The following is a 26,461-nucleotide window of genomic DNA, read 5'->3' as shown; positions in this document are numbered from 1 at the left end:
TGGAGTGTTTAGTCGACTTAGCATTCAATGTTATTATTGATAATTAAAAACCTACTCCTGCCATTTTGTTACTTGTTTTCTGGTTGCTTTGTTCCCTTCCCTCCCCTCCCCTCCCCTCCCCTCCCTTCACTTCCTCTCCCCTTCCCTTCCATTCCCTTCTTTCCTTTCCTCTCCTCTCTCTCTCTTTCTCTCTTTCTCTCTTTCTCTCTCTCTTTCTCTCTCTTTCTTTCTTTCTTTCTCCTTCCTTCTTTCCTTCCTTCCTTCCTTCCTTCCTTCCTTCCTTCCTTCCTTCCTTCCTCCTTCCTTCCTTCATTCTTTCTTTCCTGTCTACCTTTTAGTGAAGGTGATTTTTTTCTGGTGGTATATTTTAATTTCTTGCTTTTTATTTTTTGTATCTGTATTATTATTATTATTACTATTATTTTTGAGACAGAGTCTCACACTGTTGCCCAGGCTGGAGTGCAGTGCATGATCTCAACTCACTGTAACCTCTGCCACCTGGGCTCAAGTGGTTCTTGTACCTTAGCCACCCAAGTAGCTGGAATTACAGGCATGCACCACCATGCCTGGCTAATTTTTGTGTTGTTACTAGAGATGGAGTTTCCCCATGATTGCCAGGCTAGTCTTGAACTCATGGCTTCATGTGATCTACCCAACTCAGCCTCCCCAAATGCTGGGATTATAGGCATGAACCACTACACCCAGCCTGTTATATGTTTTTTGATTTGAGGTTACCATGAGGCTTCCAAATAATATCTTGTAACCCATTATTTTAAACTGATGAAAACTTAACACTGATTGCATAAATACATTAAGTAGCAAACAAGAGAAAGCTAATAAAAACTCTACACTTCAACTTTTGTCTGCTTTTTAACATTTTGTTGAAAAAGTTTTTAAGCTTTTTTTTAACAGAAATTTAAAATCTTTTTGACTTTTTGTTGTTTCTATTTATATCTTATTGTATCATTTATGTTTTGAAAAGTTGTAGTTATTAATTTTGATTGGTTCATCTTTTAGTCTTTCTAGCTAAGACATGAGTAGTTTACACACCACCATTACAGTGCTACAATATTCTATGTTACACTAGCAGGTACCTACTAGTGAGCTTTGCACCTTCAGATGATTTTTTATTGCTCACTAATTTTGTTTTCTTTCAGATCGAAGGACACCCTTTAGCATTGCTTGTAGGACATGTCTGGTGTTGATGAAATCTCTCAGCTTATGTTTGTCTGAGAAAGTTTTTATTTTTTCTTCATGTGTGAAAGATATGTTCACTGAATATATTATTATTCCAGAGTAAAATATTTTTTTCATCCTGCACTTTAAATATGTCATGACACTCTTTCCTGGCTTGTAATGTTTCCACTGAAAAGTCTGCTGCCAGACATATTTGGAACTCCATTGTACGTTATTAGTTCTTTTTGTTTTTTTCCTCTTGCTGCTTTTAAGACTTTTTTTTTGTCCTTGACCTTTGGGAATTTGATTATTAAATCCCTTGAAGTAGTCTTCTTTGGGTTAAATCTGCTTGGTGTTCTATACTTTCTTGTGCTTGAATGTTAATATCTTTCTTTCAGTTTGGGAAGTTCTCTGATATTATCCCTGTGAATAAACTTTCTACCCCTATCTCTTTCTCCATCTCCTCTTTAAGGCCAAAAACTCTTAGATTTGTCTTTTTGAGACTATTTTCTAGATCTTCTAGGCATGGTTCATTGTTTTTTATTTGTTTGTCTCCTCTGACCATGTGTTTTCAAATAATCTGTCTTCAAGCTAACAAATTCTTTCCTCTGCTTGATCAGTTCTGCTATTAAGAGACTCTGATGCATTCTTTGGCAAGTCAATCGCAGTTTTCAACTCGAATTTCTGCTTGATTCTTTTTAATTATTTCAATCAGTTTGTTAAATTTGTCTGATAGGATTTTGAATTTCTACTCTATGTTACCCTGAGTTGCATTGAATTTCCTCAAAACAGCTATTCGGAATTCTGTGTCCGAAAGGTCACATATTTCTGTCTCTCCAGGATGGATTCCTGATGCCTTATTTAGTTCATTTGGTGAGGTTATGTTTTCCTGGATATTCTTAACGCCTATGGATTTTTGGTCAGTGGCTGGATACTAAAGAGTTAGATAATACAGTCTTCATGGTCTTGGCTTATTTGTCCCTGTCTTTCTTAGGAAGGCTTTCCAGGTATTCAAAGGGACTTGGGTGTTGTTATCTACATTTTTGGTCATTGCAGCCATGTCTACAGTAGAGGACACCTCATGCCCAGTAACATTGTAGCTCTCATATAAGTACCACCTCATAAGAGGTACCACCTTGGTCGTCTTGGATAAAATCTGGAAGAATTCTCTGGTTACCGGTAAGAAACTCTTTTTATCTTCCCTTGCTTTCTCCCAAACAAATAGAGTCTCTCTTTCTGTGCTGAGCTGCCTGGAGCTGTGGGAGAGGTGACACAAGCATTCCTGTGGCCACCACCACTGCAACTGTGCTGGGTCAGACCTGAAGCCAGCACAGTAGTGTGGAACTCACACAAGACCCACTCTAACTACTACTTGGCTACTGCCTATGTTTGCTGGGCTCACCATCAGTAGATCACAAAGCAAGTCAGGCTTGTGTCCTTCCCTTCAGGTTGATGAGTTCCCCTAGGACTGGGTGGGTGCAGAGATGCCATCTAGGAGGCAGGACCTGGAGTCAGAAACCTTAGGAATTTACCTTGTTCTGTAGTCTACTCCAACTGCGCTGGCACCCAAGCCACAAGACAAAGTCTTTCCCACCCTACCTTCCCTTTCCACAAGCAGAGGAGTTTCTCCCCATGGACCACCACCACAGGCCTATGTTCACTCAAGCCACACAGCTCTTCAGTCAATTTGTGGTGAATGCTGTCAGGCCTGAGACTCACCCTTTCAGAGCAGTGGGCTCTCTTCTCACGCAGGGAATGTTGAGAAATGCCACCCAAGAACCAAGGCCTAGAATCGGTGACCCTGCAAGCCTGCTTGGTACTCTAACCTACTGTGGCCACGCTGATACTTAGGCTGCAACACAATGTCCCCTTCACTTTTCTCTGCTTTTCTCAAGGAAAGGAGTCTCCCACCATAGCTACCACGTCTCTGAATGTGCTGGGTCACACCCGAAGCCAGCACATCTCAGTCTCACCCAAGGCCCATGATGTGCACTACCTTGCTAGCACTACTGATTATTCAGGGCCCAAGGGCTCTTTAGTCAGCAGATAATGAATCCTCCAGGACTGGGTCTTTACCTTCAAGGCAATGGGTTCTCCAAGGACTTTTAAATGCACTATCTTGACTGCAAGAGGTCCTCATGTTCTTTGAATTAAAGGAAACTTTTCCTCCATACCCTAATTTCCTTTTGACCCTGGGTAAAATCTATTTTGACTTAGCTAAATGTTATTTTCTACTGATGATGTAAAATATATATAAAACATGGGGTTAAATAGGAGGAGACTGAGAGCTTAGTAATAGGGTTTAATTGATTCCACTGAGCATAAGGTGGCTACAAGCAGCTACTTGGAGGGATAACAGAACAGCTGGATCCTGACGAATGTCAGTCCAATGATGCTGGGCGGTATGTCTTTCTGTTAGTTCAGGTTCACCTAATGAGCTCGTTCTGGAAGTGGCCTTGTTTTATCACACGTTGGCTGTTTCTGCGGGGCAGTACCTTGTTCCCTGTTTTTCAGTGACTGCATACCTAAAAATGAATATTGGCAAAAATGAATCTGCAGGCAAGATAAATTTTAAGTGGTTGCACAACAAATGCTTTGTCCTCCCCTACAGTAATACATTTGTAAAAGAAATCAGATTGGGAAAGAAAAAAGCTGTTGAAAAATATCTGCTAAGCAGGTGCTTACTTTGAATACTGAGAATATGAAAAATGTTTTGACGTGAGGCTACAGATTATGAAAGAGTGCTGATTCATATTGCTCTAGAATCACCAAATGCTTATGCTATAAGAAATCTTAGAGATTTCCTAGTACAAACCCTGTATTTTGTACATGAATAAAGAAGACAGAATGATACCCAACTCAAGGTCATAACTAGTTAGAGGCAATCAAGACTCCTGGCTCTCATTCTGAAAATTTTATTGTGAAATTTCATATTGTATTAGCCTACTTGGGCTACCATAACAAAATTATTACAGACTAGGAGGCTTAAACCATAGAAATTTATTTTCTCACTGTTATGGAGCCTGGGGAGTCCAAGATCAAGTTTCTTAGCAAATCTGGTGTCTGGTGAGAGCTCTCTTTCTGGCTTGCAGATGGGTACCACTTGCTGTGCCCTCACAGGTTCTCACATACTTGGTTTCTGCACATAAAGAGTGTGAGCACTTTGGTGTCTCTTCTTAGAAGGCTTCTAATCTTATTGGATCAGGGCCCCACCCTTATGACATTATTTAACCTTAATTACCTCCTTTTAGGCCCAATCTCTAAATACAGCTACATTAGGGTTTAAAACTTCAACATGTACATTTTGTCTCATTCTGTCACCCAGGCTGTAGTGCAGGGGCGTGATCTCTGCTCACTGCAAACTCCGCCTCCCAGATTCACGCCATTCTTCTGCCTCAACCTCCCGAGTAGCTGGGGCTACGGGCACCTGCCACTACGCCCGGTTAAATAATTTTGTATTTTCAGTGGAGACGGAGTTTCACCGTGTTAGCCAAGAAGGTGTCGATCTCCTGACCTCGTGATCTGCCCGCCTCAGCCTCCCAAAGTGCTGGAATTACAGGTGTGAGCCACTGCACCCGACCTACCATTGTATTTTGAAACTAGATAACCTGCTTTGATTTCGCATGTTCCCAGATGAAATTCTAGACTTTGGACTTCTGAGTTGGTTTTGGAATGAATTAAGACTTTGGGTTGATGGGACTGGAATGAAGGTATTTGCGAAGGACATGAGTTTTGGGGACCATGGTGGAATGTTATTATATGAACATCCCCTCTGAAACTATGTTGAAACTTAATCCCCAATGTGGCAGTATTGAGAAGTAGAGCCTTTAAGAGGTGATTGGATTAAGAGGTTCTGCCTTCATGAATAGATTAAGCCTGAGCCAGCATTTTAGCACATGAGGACATGCAAATTCCTTACCATATGATGCCCTGTGCCAACTTTGGGACACTGGAGTGAGTGTCCACCAGTAAGGAGACTCTCACAAGATGCTCACCATAGACCTTGGACTTCTCAGACTCCATACTTTAAGAAATAAGTTCCTTTTCTCTATAACCTACCTAGTTTCTGGTATTATGTTATAAGCAACAGAAAACAGAGTAATACAGTTTTCGTATTTGACCCTTCATTGTTACCGCATGGCTGCTACACCTCCAGGCTCAAGTCCATTTACTGGCTAAAAAAAGAAGAGACAAAAGGCTTAAGAAGCAGACCATCTGCCATCTGACTTTTTCAAAAATTTCCCAGAAGCTTCACTTGACAACTTCAGCTTAAATCTCATTGCCTGGAACTGGGTCACTTTGCTTCTCTGGCTACAAGGGCATTTGGGCAGGTAGGTGTTTTCGGCTATGTCCAGTCACTCCAAACAAAAGTGGGTATTTTTTTTTGTTAAAGAAGAACAGGGAAATAGATAATGTATAGAAAACTACCAGAGTCTGAAACGGAGAACATGTTATAGGTAAGTAATTAAGAGAGATAGGCTTTAGAGTCAAACACATCTGAATTCAAATCCCAGCTCTAACAGTATTTGGACAAGTTACTTAAGTTCTCTAGTCCTCAGTTTCCTCTGCAAATGGAGAGAATTACGGTAAATAAGGTGACGAAGTTGTGGTAAAGATGAAAGATAATAATTAAGACGTAAGGTCTCCATAAATGCTAGTGTTCACATTATACCACCGTTTTAGAATCACAAGGCATTTGTGTTTCTTATCCTCCCTGGACAAAGTCATACTTTAATTTCTTTTAACTTTAGTGAGATAGAATATTCAGAATACCAAGACACAGAAGCTGGTGAAACAGGTTTTATTCAGCATTATTTCTTATTAAAAATAATTATTCTCTCTGCTTCTAACCCTTTGCCTAAAGGGAAGTCCTCTATGAGACAGCCATCTTGTCCTCAAGCTGAAGTGCTTCCTTGTGTTGGAGAAGAAGTGACTAGGCCTGCAGCCTAGCCCTTGTAGGAAATTTACATCAAACAGAGAGGGTGTCCTGAGTCCTGTATATTTTTTCTTAAGGCAGAGGCTCAGTAGATCAATAAATCTATATCTCCCAAGCTCAGTATCATTGAGTCTTTAACTTAAAAAAGAAAGAAAGAAAAAAAAAAAGACAAATTGCTTTTTTAGTAAATTAGGACTCTCACATCAGATTTCAGGATTTCTATCAAGAAATGTGTATGTATTACACATGGTCTTTTAATCTAAGAATGTAGCTATCACAGAAAGTGGCACATAGCCTATAACCAACTTTATTTAAGGGCAGTCAGTACAACATTAGGATTTCTTATTTCCTTCAGGAAGAAAAATTGTTATGTAGGCATTATAAGTGGTTCAATTCCCTTCTGGAAAAATTTCCCAAATACCCTATAATAGCTGTGCTTGGCATGGCATTCAGTTTTCATCTCTATGTGTTTTTATTTCAAACTTGTTTATATTAACAAACTAATACCTGATTATTATAGATAACTTAGAAACCAAAAATATTAAAAATATGAAAACACAATTACATATAATTCTGTCATCTAAATAAAACTATTGTTAACATTTTTATGTTTGTTCTTCTCTATATATGTAAAGGTATTGATATATTTTTTAAAAAATTGGATTTATATTTATATTTTATTTTAAACCATGTTGACACTTAAAAATATGACATATATATTTTCCCTGATATTAAATACAGTTTTATATCATCCTTGAAAATGGTTGCATGTATTATTTTTATAAATACATACCAACTTCCTATTGTTAGACACAAATTGCTTTCTGTTTTTGTTATTATTTCCAACATGTGCTGTGATAATTTTTATGATGGAAACTTGGTGGATAATGAAATAATTTCCGAGTCAAAGGATATGAACATAATTTAACATACTTCATAGCATTGATATTAATATTACCAATTTTTACCAAAAGGATGAGAAAAATTTATTACACCATTAACAGAAACTCTTGCCAACACTGGTTATTATCATTAACAAACACATATAAAGTTTTGTGTGTGTGTGTGTGTGTGCGCGCGTGTAATTTGGAGGTACGTTTTCTGAACTTGTTGTTGCTATATACAACCTACCTGCTTTTGATTATATACCAGTACCACATAGGTAAGGATAGTAAGGATAGCAGACAGGTGAGATAGAATTGCTTCTGTGAACCTGTTTCTTGCATGTGGAAACCACAGTGGGAAATGTTGGGTTTCTTTTCCCAAGAATGATGATCTCCTTTTGTACTTTTATACCACTTAGATTTTGCCTTCTCTTAACTTCTTTCTCCATTTCATAAATAGCTAACTGAAGTTAGAGAATCAACGAAGTGGGTCATTGTATGAAGCTCTAAAATGGATACAATGAGGCATGAGTGTTTGTAACTTAAAGAAGACTCAATGACAGAAGCTGGACATAGATAAATGTAGACTTGCAATGCATTTTTTAAACCTAAACACTAGAAGCCCCAAAATAAAAAAAGAGAAGGACTTTCTTTGTGCAAGTGTGGCAGAAAAACTATAGGGACAACGTGGACACAAGGTGACCGTGAGTGGACAGTGAAGCACTGCAGTAAAGAAACCATCACGAGGTTGGGTTTTATAAATAGGAACATGGGCATGAAGCTAAAGCTATTGGGTCAGTGCTAAAGCCTTATGTCCACTTTTAGATTCTATAGCTGTAGAAAGACATGGAGAATATTCCCTGCACTTTTCTTTGTTCTGGGAAATTTAAAGTCATTATCACATATAATTTGATAATCATGATGAGTTTTCTTTTTTATTATTATACTTTAAGTTCTAGGGTACATGTGCACAACGTGCAGGTTTGTTACATATGTATGCATTGCCATGTTGGTGTGCTGCACCCATTAACTCGTCATTTACATTAGGTATATCTCCTAATGCTATCCCTCCCCCTACCCCCTCCCCACAATAGGATCCAGTGTGTGATGCTCCCCTTCCCGTGTCCAAGTGATCTCATTGTTCAGTTCCCACCTATGAGTGAGAACATTTGGTATTTGGTTTTCTGTTCTTGCAATAGTTTGCTGAGAATGATGGTTTCCAGCTGCATCCATGTCCCTACAAAGGACACAAACTCATCCTTTTTTATGGCTGCATAGTATTCTATGGTGTATATGTGCAACATTTTCTTAATCCAGTCTGTCACTGATGGACATTTGGGTTGATTCCAAGTCTTTGCTATTGTGAATAGTGCTGCAATAAACATACGTGTGCATGGGTCTTTATAGCAGCATGACTTATAATCCTTTGGGTATATCCTCAGTAATGGGATGGCTGGGTCAAATGGTATTTCTAGTTCTAGATCCTTGAGGAATAACTACACTGTTTTCCATAATGTTTGAACTAGTTTACAGTCCCACCAACAGTGTAAAAGTGTTCCTATTTCTCCACATCCTCTCCAGCACCTCTTGTTTCCTGATTTTTTAATGATTGCCATTCTAACTGGGGTGAGATGGTATCTTATTGTGGTTTTGATTTGCATTTCTCTGATGGCCAGTGATGATGAGCATTTTTTCATGTGTCTGTTGGCTGTATGAATGTCCTCTTTTGAGAGTGTCTATTCATATCCTTTGCCCACTTTTTGATGGGATTGTTTGTTTTTTTCTTGTAAATTTGATTGAGTTCTTTAGAGATTCTGGATATCAGTCCTTTGTCAGATGAGTAGATTGCAAAAATTTTCTCCCATTCTGTAGGTTGCCTGTTCACTCTGATGGTAGTTTCTTTTGCTGTGCAGAAGCTCTTTAGTTTAATTAGATCCCATTTGTCAATTTTGGCTTTTGTTGCCGTTGCTTTTGGTGTTTTAGACATGAAATCCTTGCCCATGCCTATGTCCTGAATGGCATTACCAGGTTTTTTTCTAGGGTTTTTATGGTTTTAGGTCTAACATTTAAGTCTCTAATCCATCTTGAATTAATTTTCGTATAAGGAGTAAGGAAAGGACCCAGTTTCAGCTTTCTACTTATGGCTAGCCAATTTTCCCAGCACCATTTATTAAATAGGGAATTCTTTCCCCATTTCTTATTTTTGTCAGGTTTATCAAAGATCAGATGGCTGTAGATGTATAGTATTATTTCTGAGGGCTCTGTTCTGTTCTATTGGTCTATATCTCTGTTTTGGTACCAGTACCATGATGTTTTGGTTACTGTAGCCTTGTAGTATAGTTTCAAGTCTGGTAACGTGATGCCTCCAGCTTTGTTCTTTTGGCTTAGGATTGTCTTGGCAATGCGGGATCTTTTTTGGTTCCATATGAACTTTAAAGCAGTTTTTTTCCAATTCTGTGAAGAAAGTCATTGGTAGCTTAATGGGGATGGCATTGAATCTATAAATTACCTTGGGCAGTATGGCCATTTTCACAATATTGATTCTTCCTATCCATGAGCATGGTATGTTCTTCCATTTGTTTGTGTCCTCTTTTATTTCACTGAGCAGTGGTTTGTAGTTCTCCTTGAAGAGGTCCTTTACATCCCTTGTAAGTTGGATTCCTAGGTATTGTATTCTCTTTGAAGCTATTGTGAATGGGAGTTCATTCATGATTTGGCTCTCTTTCTGCAACCTGCTCCTGAATGACTACTGGGTACATAACGAAATGAAGGCAGAAATAAAGATGGTCTTTGAAACCAGTGAGAACAAAGATACAACATACCAGAATCTCTGGGACACATTTAAAGCAGTGTGTAGAGGGAAATTCATAGCACTAAATGCCTACAACAGAAAGCAGGAAAGATCTAAAATTGACACCCTAATGGCACAATTAAAAGAACTAGAGAAGCAAGAGCAAACACATTCAAAAGCTAGCAGAAGGCAAGAAATAACTAAGATCAGAGCAGAACTGAAGGAGATAGAGACACAAAAAACCCTCCAAAAAATCAATGAATCCAGGAGCTGGTTTTTTGAAAAGATCAAGAAAATTGATAGACCACTAGCAAGACTAATAAAGAAGAAAAGAGAGAAGAATCAAATAGACACAATAAAAAATGATAAAGGGGATATCACCACCGACCCCACAGAAATACAAACTACCATCAGAGAATACTCTATAAACATTTCTACGCAAATAAACTAGAAAATCTAGAAGAAATGGATAATTTCCTGGACACTTACACTCTCCCAAGACTAAACCCGGAAGAAGTTGAATCCCTGAATAGACCAATAGCAGGCTCTGAAATTGAGGCAATAATTAATAGCCTACCAACCAAAAACAGTCCAGGACCAGACGGATTCACAGCCAAATTCTACCAGAGGTAAAAGGAGGAGTTGGTACCATTCCTTCTGAAACTATTCCAATCAATAGAAAAAGAGGGAGTCTTCCCTAACTCATTTTACGAGGCCAACATCATCCTGATACCAAAGCCTGACAGAGATACAACAAAAAAAGAGAGTTTTAGACCAATATCCCTGATGAACATTGATGCAAAAATCCTCAATAAAATACTGGCAAACCAAATCCAGCAGCACATCAAAAAGCTTATCCACCATGATCAAGTGGGCTTCATCCCTGGGATACAAGGCTGGTTCAACATATGCAAATCAATAAACGTAATCCAGCATATAAACAGAACCAAAGACAAAAACCACATGATTATCTCAATAGATGCAGAAAAGGCTTTTGACAAAATTCAACAGCCCTTCATGTTAAAAACTCTCAATAAATTCAGTATTGATGGAACGTATCTCAAAATAATAAGAGCTATTTATGACAAACCCATAGCCAATATCATACTGAAAGGTCAAAAACTGGAATCATTCGTTTTGAAAACTGGCACAAGACAGGGATGCTTTCTCTCACCACTCTTATTCAACATAGTGTTGGAAGTTCTGGCTAGGGCAATCAGGCAAGAGAAAGAAAGAAAGGGTATTCAGTTAGGAAAAGAAGAAGTCAAATTGTCCCTGTTTACAGATGACATGATTGTATATTTAGAAAACCCCATCGTCTCAGCCCAAAATCTCCTTAAGCTGATAAGCAACTTCAGCAAGGTCTCAGGATACAAAATCAATGTGCAAAAACCACAAGCATTCTTATACACCATGATGAGTTTTTCAGATGTGCATTATGACCTTCGATTTACACAAAATGGACCAAAAGTTAGAGAAGAAAATACTTTAGGGTTATCCAGCTCTTTATTGAGGATGCAGGATTCAAACCAGATTGATTTGCCTTCAAGTCTCATCCTCTCAATCATTTAGCTGTAAGGCACGATGGGAACACGATGCTGAGAACACAGTGAAACAAGAGGACAAAGATTACTTGGTTTCTATCCTGTTACCTAAAGAAAACACCCAATTAGTAGTAAATCTCCTTCTTCTACTTGGGGGTGCTATACTTGTGCTTGCCAAAGTGGGAAAAGAGGTGAGGCTGGAAAATTGCTTGTAAGACTCTCTTGTTCTCTTTGATTGCCCTGTGTGAGGCAGTTCCTTCACTGACCTTGAATATAAATTTCCTTACATGCCACCACCTGGGAACACCAGGACAGGTGATGATTCACTCACCTCTGACTGACCAAACCCATCGTGCTGATTGTGTTAGAGGACTCAGCAGATGTTTGGATGGAGGCAGGGAACCCATAACATTTTCTAGGTGCTAAGTGGCAGAGCAGAACCAAACAAATTCAAAGGCTACCAGGAAAAGTTAAAGTAATAGGGGTTGTTTCTCTGCTGGGAGAAGAGAAATCTGAATTATGATTTCAAGAAGGACCACCTCCCCTCTCCCTAAAAAAGAATTTAAACCAGCTGACATCTGTCTGCACTGAGAATAAAGAGGAAACAAACAAATTCAGATTTTATCATAAGAAATTCAGGTAACAAAGAAGAATTTCCTAATAGTTATAGATGTTGAGTATTATAATAGTTTTCCAGAAGGTGCTGTGAAATCAATTTTATTCACAAAAATTATTATTTTTGTTTTACCTTTTAATACTTGTTTTTAAAATTTTTTATTTTTATTTTTGGATTCATAATAGTTGCTCATATTTATGGGGTACATGTGATATTTTGACACAGTCGTACAATGTGCAATGTTCAAATCTGAGTATTTCGGATGTTCATCACTTCAACCATTGATCATTTCTTTGTTAGGAAGATTCCAGTTTTACTCTTCTAGTTATTTTGAAATATACAATATGTTTTGTTAACTACAGTCACCCTATGGTGCTACTAAATAGTAGATATTCATTTTATCTAACTGTATTTTTGTGTTCGTTAACCAAACCCTCTGTATCTTCTCTCCCTACTACCACTCCCAACTTCTTGTCACCATCCTTCTACTCTATCTCCATGAGATTTAACTTTTAGCTCCCACAAATGAGTGAGAATATGCAATACTTGTTTTTGCATTCCTGGCTAATTTCAGTTAACATAATGTCCTCCAGTTCAATCCATGTTGTTGCAAATGACAGGTTTCACTTTTTAATGGCTGAATAATATTCCTGTGTATGTGTGCTGAATAATATTCCTGTATAAACACACACACACACACACACACACACACACACACACACACACACACACAGACACTACATTTTCTCTATCCATTCATCCCAGTGAAATTATACTTCAAATATGAAGGAGAAATAAAGACTTTCCCAGAAATATTTTTTAAATGGGACATTCTCTTGTTTGTCCAAGATGTCCTAGGAGGCAAAGTAGTTGGTTGACAGGCAAATGACAGGGAATTATCTGTGACCCAAGAGACCAGACCAGGAATGAATTCATCATCACAGGAGAATGAGAGAGACTATGTGGAATAACCCAGGAATTGAGAGTGTCTAGAGTATAAGATGGTGGATTCTCCAAAGTGAAACCATTTCTTTTTTAGTGAAAGTGTACAAACAAATATCTACATATTTTCTCTATAAGAATGTTTCCCCTGGTGTAACTGATGTGTAAATATGCAAGAACGAGCAATGTTGAATTAAGTTGTTTGACCAAGAAAGTATTTGAAGATGCAATAACAGGATTTGAACTAAGTGCTACATGATGTCTGAAATGTTACTTGAGCCACCAAATGGAGCTCAGATTGTTTCTTGAATATAGCCTCAATATTTTAGGAGTGGAAAAAAATCAACATAAAGCCTAGTTTTCAGTGCCTACTTTTTTTGCCATGATGGCAGTTCATAGAGGTGATTATGAAATGCAACACAATCTATTTCATGGCTCAATGAAACTTAGCCACCAAGTTACTATAAATCAATTTTTATGAATAAATTTCTGTTTTTCCAGTTGGATAAACTGACTTTTCAAAATCATACATAGTTTAGAGAACTCAGAGTTGTTGCCATTATTTTCTCTCTCCCATTTTACCCCCATTTTCAGTGCCTATCTTAACTTTACCTGATATAAACAATAATGTCCACTTCTATTATTTTAAAGTGCTTTCATGATTATTCAAATAATACGGTTTCTTTGTAAGCTCCATGTGTTCTCCTTCATAAATATCCCATCAATTCTGTTTAGAAGTTGGTTTTAGAGCATATCTGGTATAACCTACACTCTGTAAATACTGTTGTCACACAACTAAGATAAAATGAAGATTTTTCAGCATATTAAATTGTATATGTTATGGACTTTGTCAGACACTGCTCTTCCCTTTCTCTCGTACTCTCTAGGTTTTAGGCAGGATCTAAACAGTGATAAAGTCTGTTATCAAATCTTCTACAATGCAGCAACATATAGCACATTACCATGTTGCAATCTTGTAAGGGTATGCCAGAGGCCTGAATAAAGATCTTTAGACAGAGTGTCATTCTGTAAATCGTGAAAGTTCACTTCTGCTCCAGTGGGTCCTCTCTACTTACTGACTCTAAAAATACCTCCTATAGATTCACATTCACTCCCATTCACCCTGAATGCCAATGCCTTGCTTGGCATTAAGCTCATTTTCCTTCTCGTTTTTGTGAAGAGGTGTTCTCTGATTATCTCTGCTCTCCCATCCTAAAATCTAGGATGACAGTATTTTTTATTTTTCATGTAGCATATATGTCTCAGTACCGCTGCTGTATTTTGTGTGCTTGTGTCATGCCTTCACACCTATACTGTAAGTCCATGGAGGAAGCAGTACAAAATGGTGGTTATGAGCAAGAACTTTCAAGTTAAGATCCTAGATCCACCACCATGTCCCTTTGGGCAAATTACTTAACTTCTTTGAGCTTCCACATTCTCACTTGTAAAAGAGGGGTTATAACTTCTATATGGAGTTATTATGATGAATACATGAAATACTTAGGTGTTTATCCCAGTGCCAGATACATAGTAAATTTTCATCAAATTGAAGGGAGAGTCAGTGTCTAACATTTCTTGGCAACTCTTAAAGGGCAGCGCACAGGTAATTTTTCAGGTTAAGAGTTCAATAAAATATTTGCTAATCCAAAGAAAATATGCAGCTCTCTACCAGCCTTGAGTGTTTACAATTACATAGCCTTTTTATTTCTTAAGTGTTTTATTATAGGTCACCTTCTTATATATTCACAACTTTCTTTCAATGCCACAGATACTAGACACAGAGAATTATCTAGATAAATTCTTCAAACCAGCAAAGGCAGAAAGAGGCCTGAGTGGCAGAATGGGGCTGGGGGAAGGCAGAGGATAGGCTTGTGGTTGAGAGTATTATCTTCGACTTGACATTGCTTGCTCATGACCTGGTAGATAGCCAAAGAGCACATGTCTCCTAGTTTCTTTCCATTGATGGAGAATCTGCTTATATTTTAAGACTCAGAACAAGTGATACTTTCTTTAGACAGTTTTCCTGATTCTTAACCCATAGCACCTCTATTAGATACTTGTAGTTGTCCTTGTCATGTCATTAGTTATGTTTTTAGTAAATGAAAGTAATAGAATGTTAAGCTCAATGGGAGGTGGTTTCCTTTTCAGTTTGTATGCTCTTTGCATCTAACACTGTTACCAATATGATGAGTATAACAAGGTTGTTTTGAGAATCAAATAAGATAATGTGTACAAATACAATTTTCATTTTATTTATTTATTTTTTTTTGTATTTTCCTTTTTTTTATTATTATACTTTAAGTTCAAGGGTACATGTGCATAACGTGCAAGTTTGTTACATACGTATACTTGTGCCATGTTGGTGTGCTGCACCCATCAACTCGTCAGCACCCATCAACTCGTCATTTACATCAGGTATAACTCCCAATGCAATCCCTCCCCCTCCCCCCTCCCCGTGATAGGCCCCGGTGTGTGATGTTCCCCTTCCCGAGTCCAAGTGATCTCATTGTTCAGTTCCCACCTATGAGTGAGAACATGCGGTGTTTGGTTTTCTGTTCTTGCGATAGTTTGCTGAGAATGATGGTTTCCAGTTGCATCCATGTCCCTACAAAGGACACAAACTCATCCTTTTTTATGGCTGCATAGTATTCTATGGTGTATATGTGCCACATTTTCTTAATCCAGTCTGTCACTGATGGACATTTGGGTTGATTCCAAGTCTTTGCTATTGTGAATAGTGCCGCAATAAAGCATAAAGATTGACAAAAGGACAAGTTCTTTCTACATTAGTGTTGCACTCATGGAAATTTATATGTAAGTTTGAAGGCTTTTATGTATCATGAGCAAAATGGGGAGTTTTAACATAGTCTAATGCATAATACTCAGCTCTCTATCAATATGTATAGTTAAGAATTGCTGTACAGAAGAGAACATATGGACATATGCTGGGGAACAGCACACACTAGGGCCTGTCATGGGAAGCGGTGCAGGGAGGGAGAGCATCTGGAAGAACAGATAATGGATGTTGGGCTTAATCCCAAGGTGATGGGTTGATCTGTGCAGTAAACCACCAAGGAAGGCGTCTACCTACGTAACAAACCTGCCTATCCTGCACATGTAGCCCTGAACTTAAAAGTTGAACAACAACAACAACAAAAAGAATTGTTGTTCAAACAAGAACATATAAATAAAGAAATTGGGACAAACATTTCATGAAACCAGTTAACTCATCCAGACATTTTAGATTATGAAAAATACATGTTTAATTGCTTTTTGCTACTAAGAGAAATAAGAAGTAACCTAAGAGTCACTACAGAGCTGTTCCAGTTCTCATATCAATAAGCTTCGTGCCCATTGGTGAGACATTTCACCTCTCTGTGCCTCAGTTTCCTTGTCTGTAAGCTGATCTGTTTTTCTGAATATGCCTAAGGGTCTTTATTAGGTTTAAAACACAAGGATGTTCTTAATCGAATGCAAAGAGCATTCTTGTTTGTTTAACCTGCATGTGTTTTCAAAAAGGAGCAAAATCATCTTTTATTGAAGTTCAAGGGTGGGCACCCTGCAGTAAACTCATAACACAATCTTCTGACAGGCTGACAGTGACTTGTGCTGAGAGAGTCTGCTAGTGATGCCTATTTACCTTGCAGATTCCTGAACCTGCATTTATTGTGAGAAAGTGGCATCTGACTTCCTTCCTCGTGCCCTCTTGTGCAGATGAATAAGGCATTCGCTGGCCTGCTGTGTGTGGTTTTCTCCCTTGTCATCAGTCAATGCGTGTCTTTTGAGTCGTGACACGTTTCCACAGTCTTTGGAGCTAAGGATTTTGTAATGTGTTAATGCTTCTTTTGGGCTTCACTGGGCTGAATTAGGTCACTGAAGGTGGTTGACTTAAGAGAAAAATGCATTAATTTGATCATTTAATCTCATAAAACAGGAAATAAGAAAGCTTCTTTTAAAAAATACAAGAACATCTCATTAGATTTAATTACAATGCTCGTGAAACTTTTACAGATGTTGACATTTAAGTCCCAAGTCTTTTCTGACTACTGTCATAATTTTACAATTATTTTCTTAAATAATTGCTGCATTTATCTGATATTTATCTTAAAAAAATTTGAAAAGTACTACCAAATTGTGTACCAAAAGTTAGAACTACTTTCACCAACAGTGTATATACTTATACCTTGCCAACACTGAATCTTATTAATCTTTGAACTTCTAGCATTCTAATAGGTGAAAAAAGAATGTTTCATTTTAAAGGTACTCTATTGATAACAAATATGGTTCAGTGATTTGTTTCATATGCCTGTTACCCACTTTTACTTATTTTGTTTAAATTGCTTTTGTTTGTAACTTTTGCCCATTTTTCTATTGGGCTGATACAACAAATGCACCTTTGCTGTGCATTTAAGCATCTAGAACTATCATGAGTACATCATTGAAAAAGCCATAAGAATATTTTCTCCTGGAGATTACATTCTAGAGAAAAAAGAAAAATAAACAAAAAGATCAGCAATATGTACAGTCACGCACCATATAATGACGTTTTGGGAAACAATGGGCCACCTATATATGATAGTGGTCCCATAGATTATAATATGGTACTTCTACTGTACTTTCTCTATGTTTAGATACACAAATACTTACCATTGTGTTGCAGTTGCCTACAGTATTCAGTACAGTATCATGCTGTTCAGGTTTGTAGCCTGGGAGCAATAGGCTATTCGATATACCATAGGTGTATAGTAGCTTATGCCATCTATGTTTGTGGAAGCGCACTATAATGTTTGCACAATTACAATACCACCTAACAACACATTTCTCAGAACATATCCCTGTGGTATAGTGACACATGACTATATTGAGATAAAAGCATGGGGGATGACCAGGATTTACTTAGAGGTTGCTTTAAGCTAACTGATCAAGAAAGGCTTTTCAAAGGAGGTGATATTTCTTTCATGATATTACTGATAAGCTCACCCAGTAGAAGAGCATCTTTTCAGGTGATGGAAATAGCATGCATGAGCTTGGGGTATTCCTCCAACAGAAAAGGACAAAAGGTTCCTGGGATGAACCTTCCAATTTCTCCAACCTCATCTCTTCCCACTTTCCCTCCATCACCTTTTCCAGCCTTATGGAGAAGCCCATGCACAGCCTGGTAGTCCAGGGGAAGGAGTTTCCATTTTATTCCAAGCATGTTAGAATGCAAGTGGAGCTTTCTGTAAAGGAGTAACAAAATCAGATTTATACCTTAACAGATTACTCTGGTTGCTAGGTGTGAAATCAATCACTGAGAACAAGAATGGATGCAGGGAGGCCAATCAGAAGCCTACAGCACTTGTCTAGGTAAGAGCTGATATTTACTTGGTGTAGAGGATACTATACTTGGCCCACCCAGATTTCCTTTACCTGCTGGGTGTGCCAGTCTCCTAGCCACCATGAAAGTAGGCTTCTATCGGCCAGGCACTGTGGCTCATGCCTGTAATCCCAGCACTTTGAGAGGCTGAGGCAGGTTGATCACCTGAGGTCAGGAGTTCGAGACCAGCCTGACCAATGTGGTGAAACCCTGTCTCTACTAAAAATACAAAAATTAACCAGGCACGGGGGCACATGCCTGTAGTCCCTGCTGCTCAGGAGGCTGAGACAGGAGAACTGCTTGAACCCAGGGGGCAGAGGTTGCAGTGAGCTGAGATCGTGCCACTGCATATCAGACTGAACAACAGAGTGAGAAAAATAAAATAAATAAATAAATAAATAAATAAACAAGAAAGTAGGCTTCTATCAGTCCCAGTTGCCTGCTTCCTAGGAGGTGGTACCTGGTCTTCCTTCTTGTGGACCTTAGCCAATGATTGACCGACAAGGGGATCCCTTGCTTGGAGGTGGGGTTAACTCTCTGGTATAATGTGCTCTAGCACTTTTTTGTGTTGTCAGCCTGAAGCTATTCTTTTTTTTTTTTTTCTTTTTTATTTTATTTTATTTTATTTTTTATTATTATTATACTTTAAGTTCTAGGGTACATGTGCATAACGTGCAGGTTTGTTACATATGTATACTTGTGCCATGTTGCTGTGCTGCACCCATCAACTCGTCAGCACCCAACTACTCGTCATTTACATCAGGTATAACTCCCAATGCAATCCCTCCCCCCTCCCCCCTCCCCATAATAGGCCCCAGTGTGTGATGTCCCCCTTCCCGAGTCCAAGTGATCTCATTGTTCAGTTCCCACCTATGAGTGAGAACATGCGGTGTTTGGTTTTCTGTTCTTGTGATAGTTTGCTAAGAATGATGGTTTCCAGCTGCATCCATGTCCCTACAAAGGACACAAACTCATCCTTTTTTATGGCTGCATAGTATTCCATGGTGTATATGTGTCACATTTTCTTAATCCAGTCTGTCACTGATGGACATTTGGGTTGATTCCAAGTCTTTGCTATTGTGAATAGTGCCGCAATGAACATACGTGGCCAACATTCAAATCCAGGAAATACAGAGAACGCCACAAAGATACTCCTCGAGAAGAGCAACTCCAAGACACATAATTGCCAGATTCACCAAAGTTGAAATGAAGGAAAAAATCTTAAGGGCAGCCAGAGAGAAAGGTCGAGTTACCCACAAAGGGAAGCCCATCAGACTAACAGCAGATCTCTTGGCAGAAACTCTACAAGCCAGAAGAGAGTGGGGGCCAATATTCAACATTCTTAAAGAAAAGAATTTTAAACCCAGAATTTCATATCCAGCCAAACTAAGTTTCATAAGTGAAGGAGAAATAAAATCCTTTACAGATAAGCAAATGCTTAGAGATTTTGTCACCACTAGGCCTGCCTTACAAGAGACCCTGAAGGAAGCACTGAATATGGAAAGGAACAACCGGTACCAGCCATTGCAAAAACATGCCAAAATCTGAAGCTATTCTTTAGCTTAAATGATGTTTCTGCTTAGCTGCCTCCTACTGTTCCTCCCTGCTTTGCTTTGTCTTCTCTTCCTCAATAAATTACTTGAATAAGAATCTTCATATTAGGCTCTGTTTTTGAATAACCTAACCTAAGACACAGTTTACAATGGTAGAGGCTGAAATAGAGGAAAGAGAAAGGATTAGGAATGCTCTAGAGATAAGGGCTACAGGAATGGTTCTGGAATGTGAGAAAAAGACAGAAATAAAAGTAGTTCTCAAATTTTGTTATTGTACAACTTGGTGGGTAATGGCATCATGTACTAATGGATGTCTGGAAGAAGTAGATTTGCAAGGTGGAGAAGGAACTAATTTTATTTCAGATATGTTAAAGTGTCTGTAAATGGATACCACTGGGTAGGCAATTAAATAAACCAATCTTTTGATCCCAGGGGCAGTTCAGTCTGAAGATCAATATTTGGGATTCAACAGTGGCATTCAAATATTATTTGAATGCATGTGACAGAGTGGAAGTACTTATGATGAGATGAGAGTATAGATGAAAAAGACAAAATTTCTCAGGATTGAGTCCTGGTATGACAATTGGAGCAGATAAAGAAAATCCAACAAACATACTGAGGAGTGACCAGTGAAGTGAGGAAAACAGGAGAAGGTTGTATCACAGAAATAAAGAGAATAAAATGTTTCCAGGAGGGTATGGCCAACTGTTGAATGCAACGGGGTGGTTGATGAAGATGAAGACAACAGATCACAAGATATGGAAACAGGGAGATTATTGCTGATCTTGACAAGAGAAGATTTTGATAAGAGAAGATTCTGAGGTGATGGGTATGCCTATATCTAAACTCATCAAGAGGTATACATTAAACGTGTACAGTTTTTATATATCAATTAGATGTCAACTAAGAAAAAGAGAAAAAAATGCTAAAAAGGAAAGAATGGAAGAAGCAAATACATTGACCTAAGCAACTATTGTTGCTATAAACAGGAGCAATGAATCAGTAACTCAAGAGGGACAATGAGGTCAGGGGTATTTTTCTTTTTGATTGACACTGATAGGAGGGATAAACTGATTATCCAAGAGAGAGAACAATTGTAGGAGAAACTCCTTGAACAGACAAAAAGTGATGGGATCTAGGGTCCGTGAGCAGGGGTTGGCTCTAACCTAGAGTAGACACACTTCAAATTTACAACAGAAAGGTTGATAGATAATATACATGCCAGTGAAGAAATGTTTATAGATGTAGTGGGAGGCAAAAGTAGTTTTTGATAGATTGTTTCTATGTTCTTATTGAAATTTGAAATGATGACCAAGTTGAAATGGGGAGTGGGAATGGTTTTGGTGGTTTGGAAATTTGAAGAGAGAAGAGTATGGATGAAATAATTAATGAAATATTTAATATTTAATAATTAATGAAATAATTTGTTCTTTAAGAAAGTTTACTTACAGGGGTGATGTAGTATAATTTCCTTGTGCTATAGAATATCCCTTTTGGTATGTGTGCTCATGAATTTTAAATAAAACCATTCAGCAAGGTCATGAGTCTTTTTTAGTCATGTTTAGGTGCTCAGGTGTAGACATGGAATAGGCAGATGGTTGGGTTTAACTAGCATTAATGTCAGGAAAACACAAACGAGTTAAGGAATTTGCAAGAAGCAATTAAGAGGTAGACTATGAAATCTAAGCTGGGCTAAGAAGGAAACGAGAGGGAGAATGGAAAGAAAAAATAGGAAGGTTAATGGATTTGAAATTTTGATGAGGTTGAAGAAGTGCTGTGGTAGGGGTAGTAGAATATATGAGTTTGTATGATAAGATGAGGTAGCAGAGACGGATGTTTTACATCCACATTCAGAGGAATTAGAAACATCTGTGATAACAAGGTCAAAAGTGTGACCTTGGACTTGTGTTGGTTACAGGAAACATCAGTGGAAGGGGAGAGTTTGAGAAACCATGAGGGCATGGTATCAGATCTATCATCCACATGCATATGAAAATCCCCAAACTTCGGGAGAGGAATAGAGATACAGAGGCTCATAAAATGGGAGCTAAAGTATCAGTGGAATAGAGAGACAGGGAACTTGTAAAGTGCGATATTTATCTCATTGGTTTCTATGAGTTTTCAGTTTTTTAAAAGTGTATTTTATTATAAGAATGCTATAAAATAAAAATCATAATATAAGACACAAACCTCTCATAATCCCATCACTTTGTCAGAGGATGGTGGATTCTGACGAGGCCCTATAGCTGTTTCTGGTCTGCCGATCTCTGGCCTGGCCAGGTGTTCCATTTATTTTGCTTACTCATTCTTTGTGGAAATGTTGCAGGGCTTTATGTCACCAAGAGTGGCTGCTTGTTAACCTGGCAGCCAGCTGAAGCAAGTCCTCAAATGAAGAGTCCTTCTCTTTGTGTTTCTTTGACCTCTCTAGTCCAATGCACTGATCTTTCCTACGTGGTTAAAATCTGGGACAAGAACTATTAACAATGGTTGGAAAATAGGGCAGCAATCCTTCATTTTATAAAACATGTCTCATTATAGGTTCCCTAGCTCAGCTTGTCTCTCATTATTTCCACAGAGTTGATAGTCTGGTTACATTTCATTACTCTCTTTAATCCATCCAGATCTTCCTTCAGTCTCAGTTATATTTACAAATTATTTGCCATTCCTGTGACTAACAAGTTGTTATTCCATTTTGTAAGTAGTGTTGTTGCCACAGTTGTCTTGAACATCTGCTGATTGTTTCCGGACAGGGAATTACGGGGAGAGCGGAATGGACGCTTTCAAAGAGTTGGCTGCCCAGGAAGGCCTCTGCATCGCCCATTCTGACAAAATCTACAGCAATGCTGGGGAGAAGAGCTTTGATCGACTCTTGCGCAAACTCCGAGAGAGGCTTCCCAAGGCCAGAGTGGTGGTCTGCTTCTGCGAAGGCATGACAGTGCGAGGACTCCTGAGCGCCATGCGGCGCCTTGGTGTCGTGGGCGAGTTCTCACTCATTGGAAGGTAAGTCTCTCTCTCTCTCTCTCTCTCTCACACACACACACACACACACACACACACACACACACACTTTGAAACACATATGCTTACTTTCACAAAACTAGACTTGCTAACTCCAAAGTGGGAGTGACGTGCAGTGCTGAGCTGAACATTAGTTCTGGATCTCACTGATAATGTGAATACTGGCATCTTCCAGCTAGACAACAGAAGAACAAGGCTCAGGAGGGAGGATTGGTTAAGCCCAGGAGTTTGAGGTTACTGTGAGCTATGATTGGTGCCACTGCATTGTAGCCTTTTTTGTTCAAAAAAAAAAAAAAAAGAAAAAAAAGAAAAAAAAAAGGAAAGAAAGAAAAACAAGAGCAGAGCAGCATATAACAAGATATTGAGACTTTTTCAGAAAAAAAAAGATGGAAAGCTTTTTGGCAGAATATGTCTTGATCCGGAGAATTATTCGTTTCACTTGCTTTCTCCACACCCAAGCTGATGCTTATGTCTTCCTACCTCCTAAACATGAGCATCTTATTGAGATATCAGTGGATAAAGAACAGCAGTGAAAATGGAAAATATGTATTAAGATTTGAAATTTACAGAGTTGGCTAAAGACAAGTGAAGATATGCAACAGAACTGTGGAAGTTTATAATATATCTTGTCCCATTTATGAGTTAGCTAATTTTGATGCTTTCTGCATGTAATTTCTGGAATTGCTGGTGGTGGGTCCCAAAATTTCTGTTCTCTTTCTAAATCGTGTGTACTTGTTTGGCAATAGATGGTAATCATCACTGGATTTTTCACAGGGCTTTTGACCTAACAGATATCTTGTTTAATTTGCCAGCTTCTAATATTGCATAAAGAAACTGCTCAATTTTCCCCAGGAACCTACTGAGTTTACCTGATCTTTACTGATCTTCAACCCTATCACACTTATCTTCCAAATCTCTTTGTCTCTTCCCATCTCTTCTTCTGGGTACACTATAATCATATTACACCCATTAAAGAGCCTCAAACGCTGATCTTCTGCTCTTGGAAGTTGGGTAGTGCTGGTGTGGACATGCTCACTGGACCTTTCCCTTCTGTCCTTGTGTTTATAATAATGATTGCAATTCTAGTAAGACTAACTTTGCCATCACCTGGAATTAGAGGTATAAGACACTTCAGGGACTTTTTAAAAGAAAGTAGGATAGAGGGAGGCCGAGACAGGTGGATCACGAGGTCAGGAGATCGAGACCATCCTGGCTAACACGGTGAAACCTCGTCTCTATTAAAATACAAAAAAAATTAGCCAGTCATGGTGGCAGGCACCTGTAGTCCCAGCTACTCGGAAGGCTGAGGCAGGAGAATGGCGTGAACCCAGGAGGCGAAGCTTGCAGTGAGCAGAGATCGCACTACTGCACTCCAGCCTGGGCGACAGAGCGAGACTCCATCTCAAAAAAAAAAAAAATAAGGAAAGTAGGATAGAAATACAACTAAATGAATAAAGAAACAAAGAGATATTCTCCAAGCATGAGGAGGTGTGGAGCCGAGGTCAAATTGTAATTCATGATTAAGATAATTATTAAACGTGGGCAAAATTGGCACACTGGCACACAGAGTCAACTTGGCTTCTTCAACATGGTGCAGTTTTTGGAAGCCAATAAAATGTTCATAAGAAAGCTGGTCTTCTAAGGAGTATTTAAATAAGAAATGTTATTTCTTTTAGGAGTGAAAAGAAGGTAAACAGTATTTTTGAAGTGTTTCATGGAGTAATATTCTTAATAAATGCACCAGGACAAAGGATGTACAGACATTCAGGCCTTTCCATTGCTTCTGTAATATGACTGCTTTTAGGAAGATTGCTTGTTTTTAAAAAATTCTCATATTTATAATTTACAAAACAGCAATAGTCTGTTTTGCAGAATTTATTCTTTTTATAATATCCTCAAAAATGGCTATCTACCTGGGTTCTGGAGATATTGAACAGATGTGGCAAACTTGTGAATTTCAGGGCATATAGACTACCTAATTATGAAACATAATTACACAAAATTGTGCTATGTGTAATTGGAGTGTGAAAAATATATTCTGTCACCATTATGAGCTGGGCAGGAATGATAATGGCAACTTAAGTCTTTCTAGCTCTTTGTTTTTTATCTCCTAATAATGCAGGTGAACTCATACAAGTATTTCTGAGAGTCACATGTGTTTGTTTATGTGCTTGTCTGTGAAGAGGTCAGCTACATGTGATGTCTACCTCTTTTATTCCTCTTAAATGCCCCACTTCTGCTGGATTCCACTGACATATCCGAGGGAGCTATTGTTGCAATGAACACCTGAGCTTCTGAGGACACTGCTTCCTGTGCTAATAGTTATGGTCACTGATGTATGGAATCCTTGAGATGACAAAGCTATACCATACTCTTTGCCAAGTGAAGGAAAGTGTCTCTGCTCTTCTGGGCTACTTTCCATGAGTGGCTCTCAAAATGGTGTTGGCTTTTAATCCCGCTCTTAGAGAATTTTGATGAAAGCAGCCTTTAAAATTTTTTTTGTTCACAATTTTCTCTCCCTTCCCTGATATCCAGATATGAGTTTATAAGGAGCTGAGCTGGGGACAGAGCCAAGTAGTGAGACGATGCCATCCTTAGAGTTAGTCTTCCCTTCAGGTGGCTGATTCTCTCTTTTCATTGGGGATGGATTCTATCCTAAATGGTGCTCTGTCACTCATGTCAATGGACATGTGGTGGGCTTGGTTCCCTCATTTCAGCAGACGTGTCCAGAATGGCTACAGTTTAACCTCAAGCTGCAACTTCTAGCTATATTAGTAATGCTGTCAAATATATCTCCCTCCCTTTCCAAGGGATTTTTATGTACCAAATGTTGAACTTTTTTGAGATCAGAAGCCATTGTTTGGTTTCTTTCATAACACATGGTATGATTCTGGCTACTGCCAGAGTCACAAGAGGGCATTGTGTAGGTGTCATGAACTTCTTTTCATACAGATGAAGATAGTAAATCATGGTGTAGACAGCAGCAGGAGAGATTTGGTTAAAAAAAATTAGAACTTTTTAAATGAAGACTTATGTGCCCTTGTCTCCATGTCTGTTGTTTTCTCTCACACTTCACATGCAATGTGTCTGGAACTCTTGTTGGCAGTACCATCAAAACATATTCAGATGTGGACAACTTGTCACCACTTCCTCGGCTATCATCCTGGTCCAAGCCACCATCATGTTTCACTTGGCTTATTGTGATAACCTCAAAATTGGACCTCTTGGCCATCTAGTTTCAACATATAAGGCAAAGTGATCGTCTAAAAAATTAAGTCAAGTAATGTCACTCATTACCTTACATGCCTAATGCCTTAAAATGATCCCTTATTTCTTTCTCTTTTTTAAAAAAAATTTATTTATTTATTTATTATTATTATTATTATACTTTAAGTTCTAGGGTACATCATGCATAAGCGTACAAGTTTATTTACATATGTGTACTTGTGTCATGTTGCTTTGTGCTGCACCATCAACTTCGTCAGCACCCATCCAGCTAGTCATTTTACATGGTCTACTCTTGTCACAATCTCACCCCTCCCACACCCTCCCCATGATAGGCGGTGCAGAGTGTTCCCTTCCAGTCCAAGTGATCTCATTGTTCCAGTTCCCACCTATGAGTGAGAACCTCGCGGGTGTTTGGTT

The 26,461-nt window shown here is 38.5% G+C and overlaps 1 protein-coding gene across 2 annotated transcripts in view; it reads left to right on the top strand.

The window, feature by feature from the left end:
- The window catches only part of GRM1 (glutamate metabotropic receptor 1), a 364,089-nt gene that overhangs the window by 51,716 nt on the left and 285,912 nt on the right, over positions 1 to 26,461 (top strand). The window contains exons 1-2 of one of the 2 annotated variants that reach the window (XM_031667359.1): positions 4,681 to 5,507; positions 22,549 to 22,798. In XM_031667359.1, the coding sequence (XP_031523219.1) occupies positions 22,569 to 22,798 (230 nt within the window). In that variant the 5' untranslated portion in view covers positions 4,681 to 5,507; positions 22,549 to 22,568. Of the gene's footprint in view, positions 1 to 4,680; positions 5,508 to 22,548; positions 22,799 to 26,461 lie in introns of those variants that run through there. The other variant, XM_031667358.1, reaches the window with a different exon arrangement.

Source organism: Papio anubis, chromosome 6 (assembly GCF_008728515.1).
Source record: "Papio anubis isolate 15944 chromosome 6, Panubis1.0, whole genome shotgun sequence".
In the NCBI taxonomy this organism is placed as follows: Eukaryota; Metazoa; Chordata; class Mammalia; order Primates; family Cercopithecidae; genus Papio; species Papio anubis.
The sequence above is the reverse complement of the archived record's forward strand: the minus strand, read 5'-3'. Positions and strand labels throughout refer to the sequence as shown.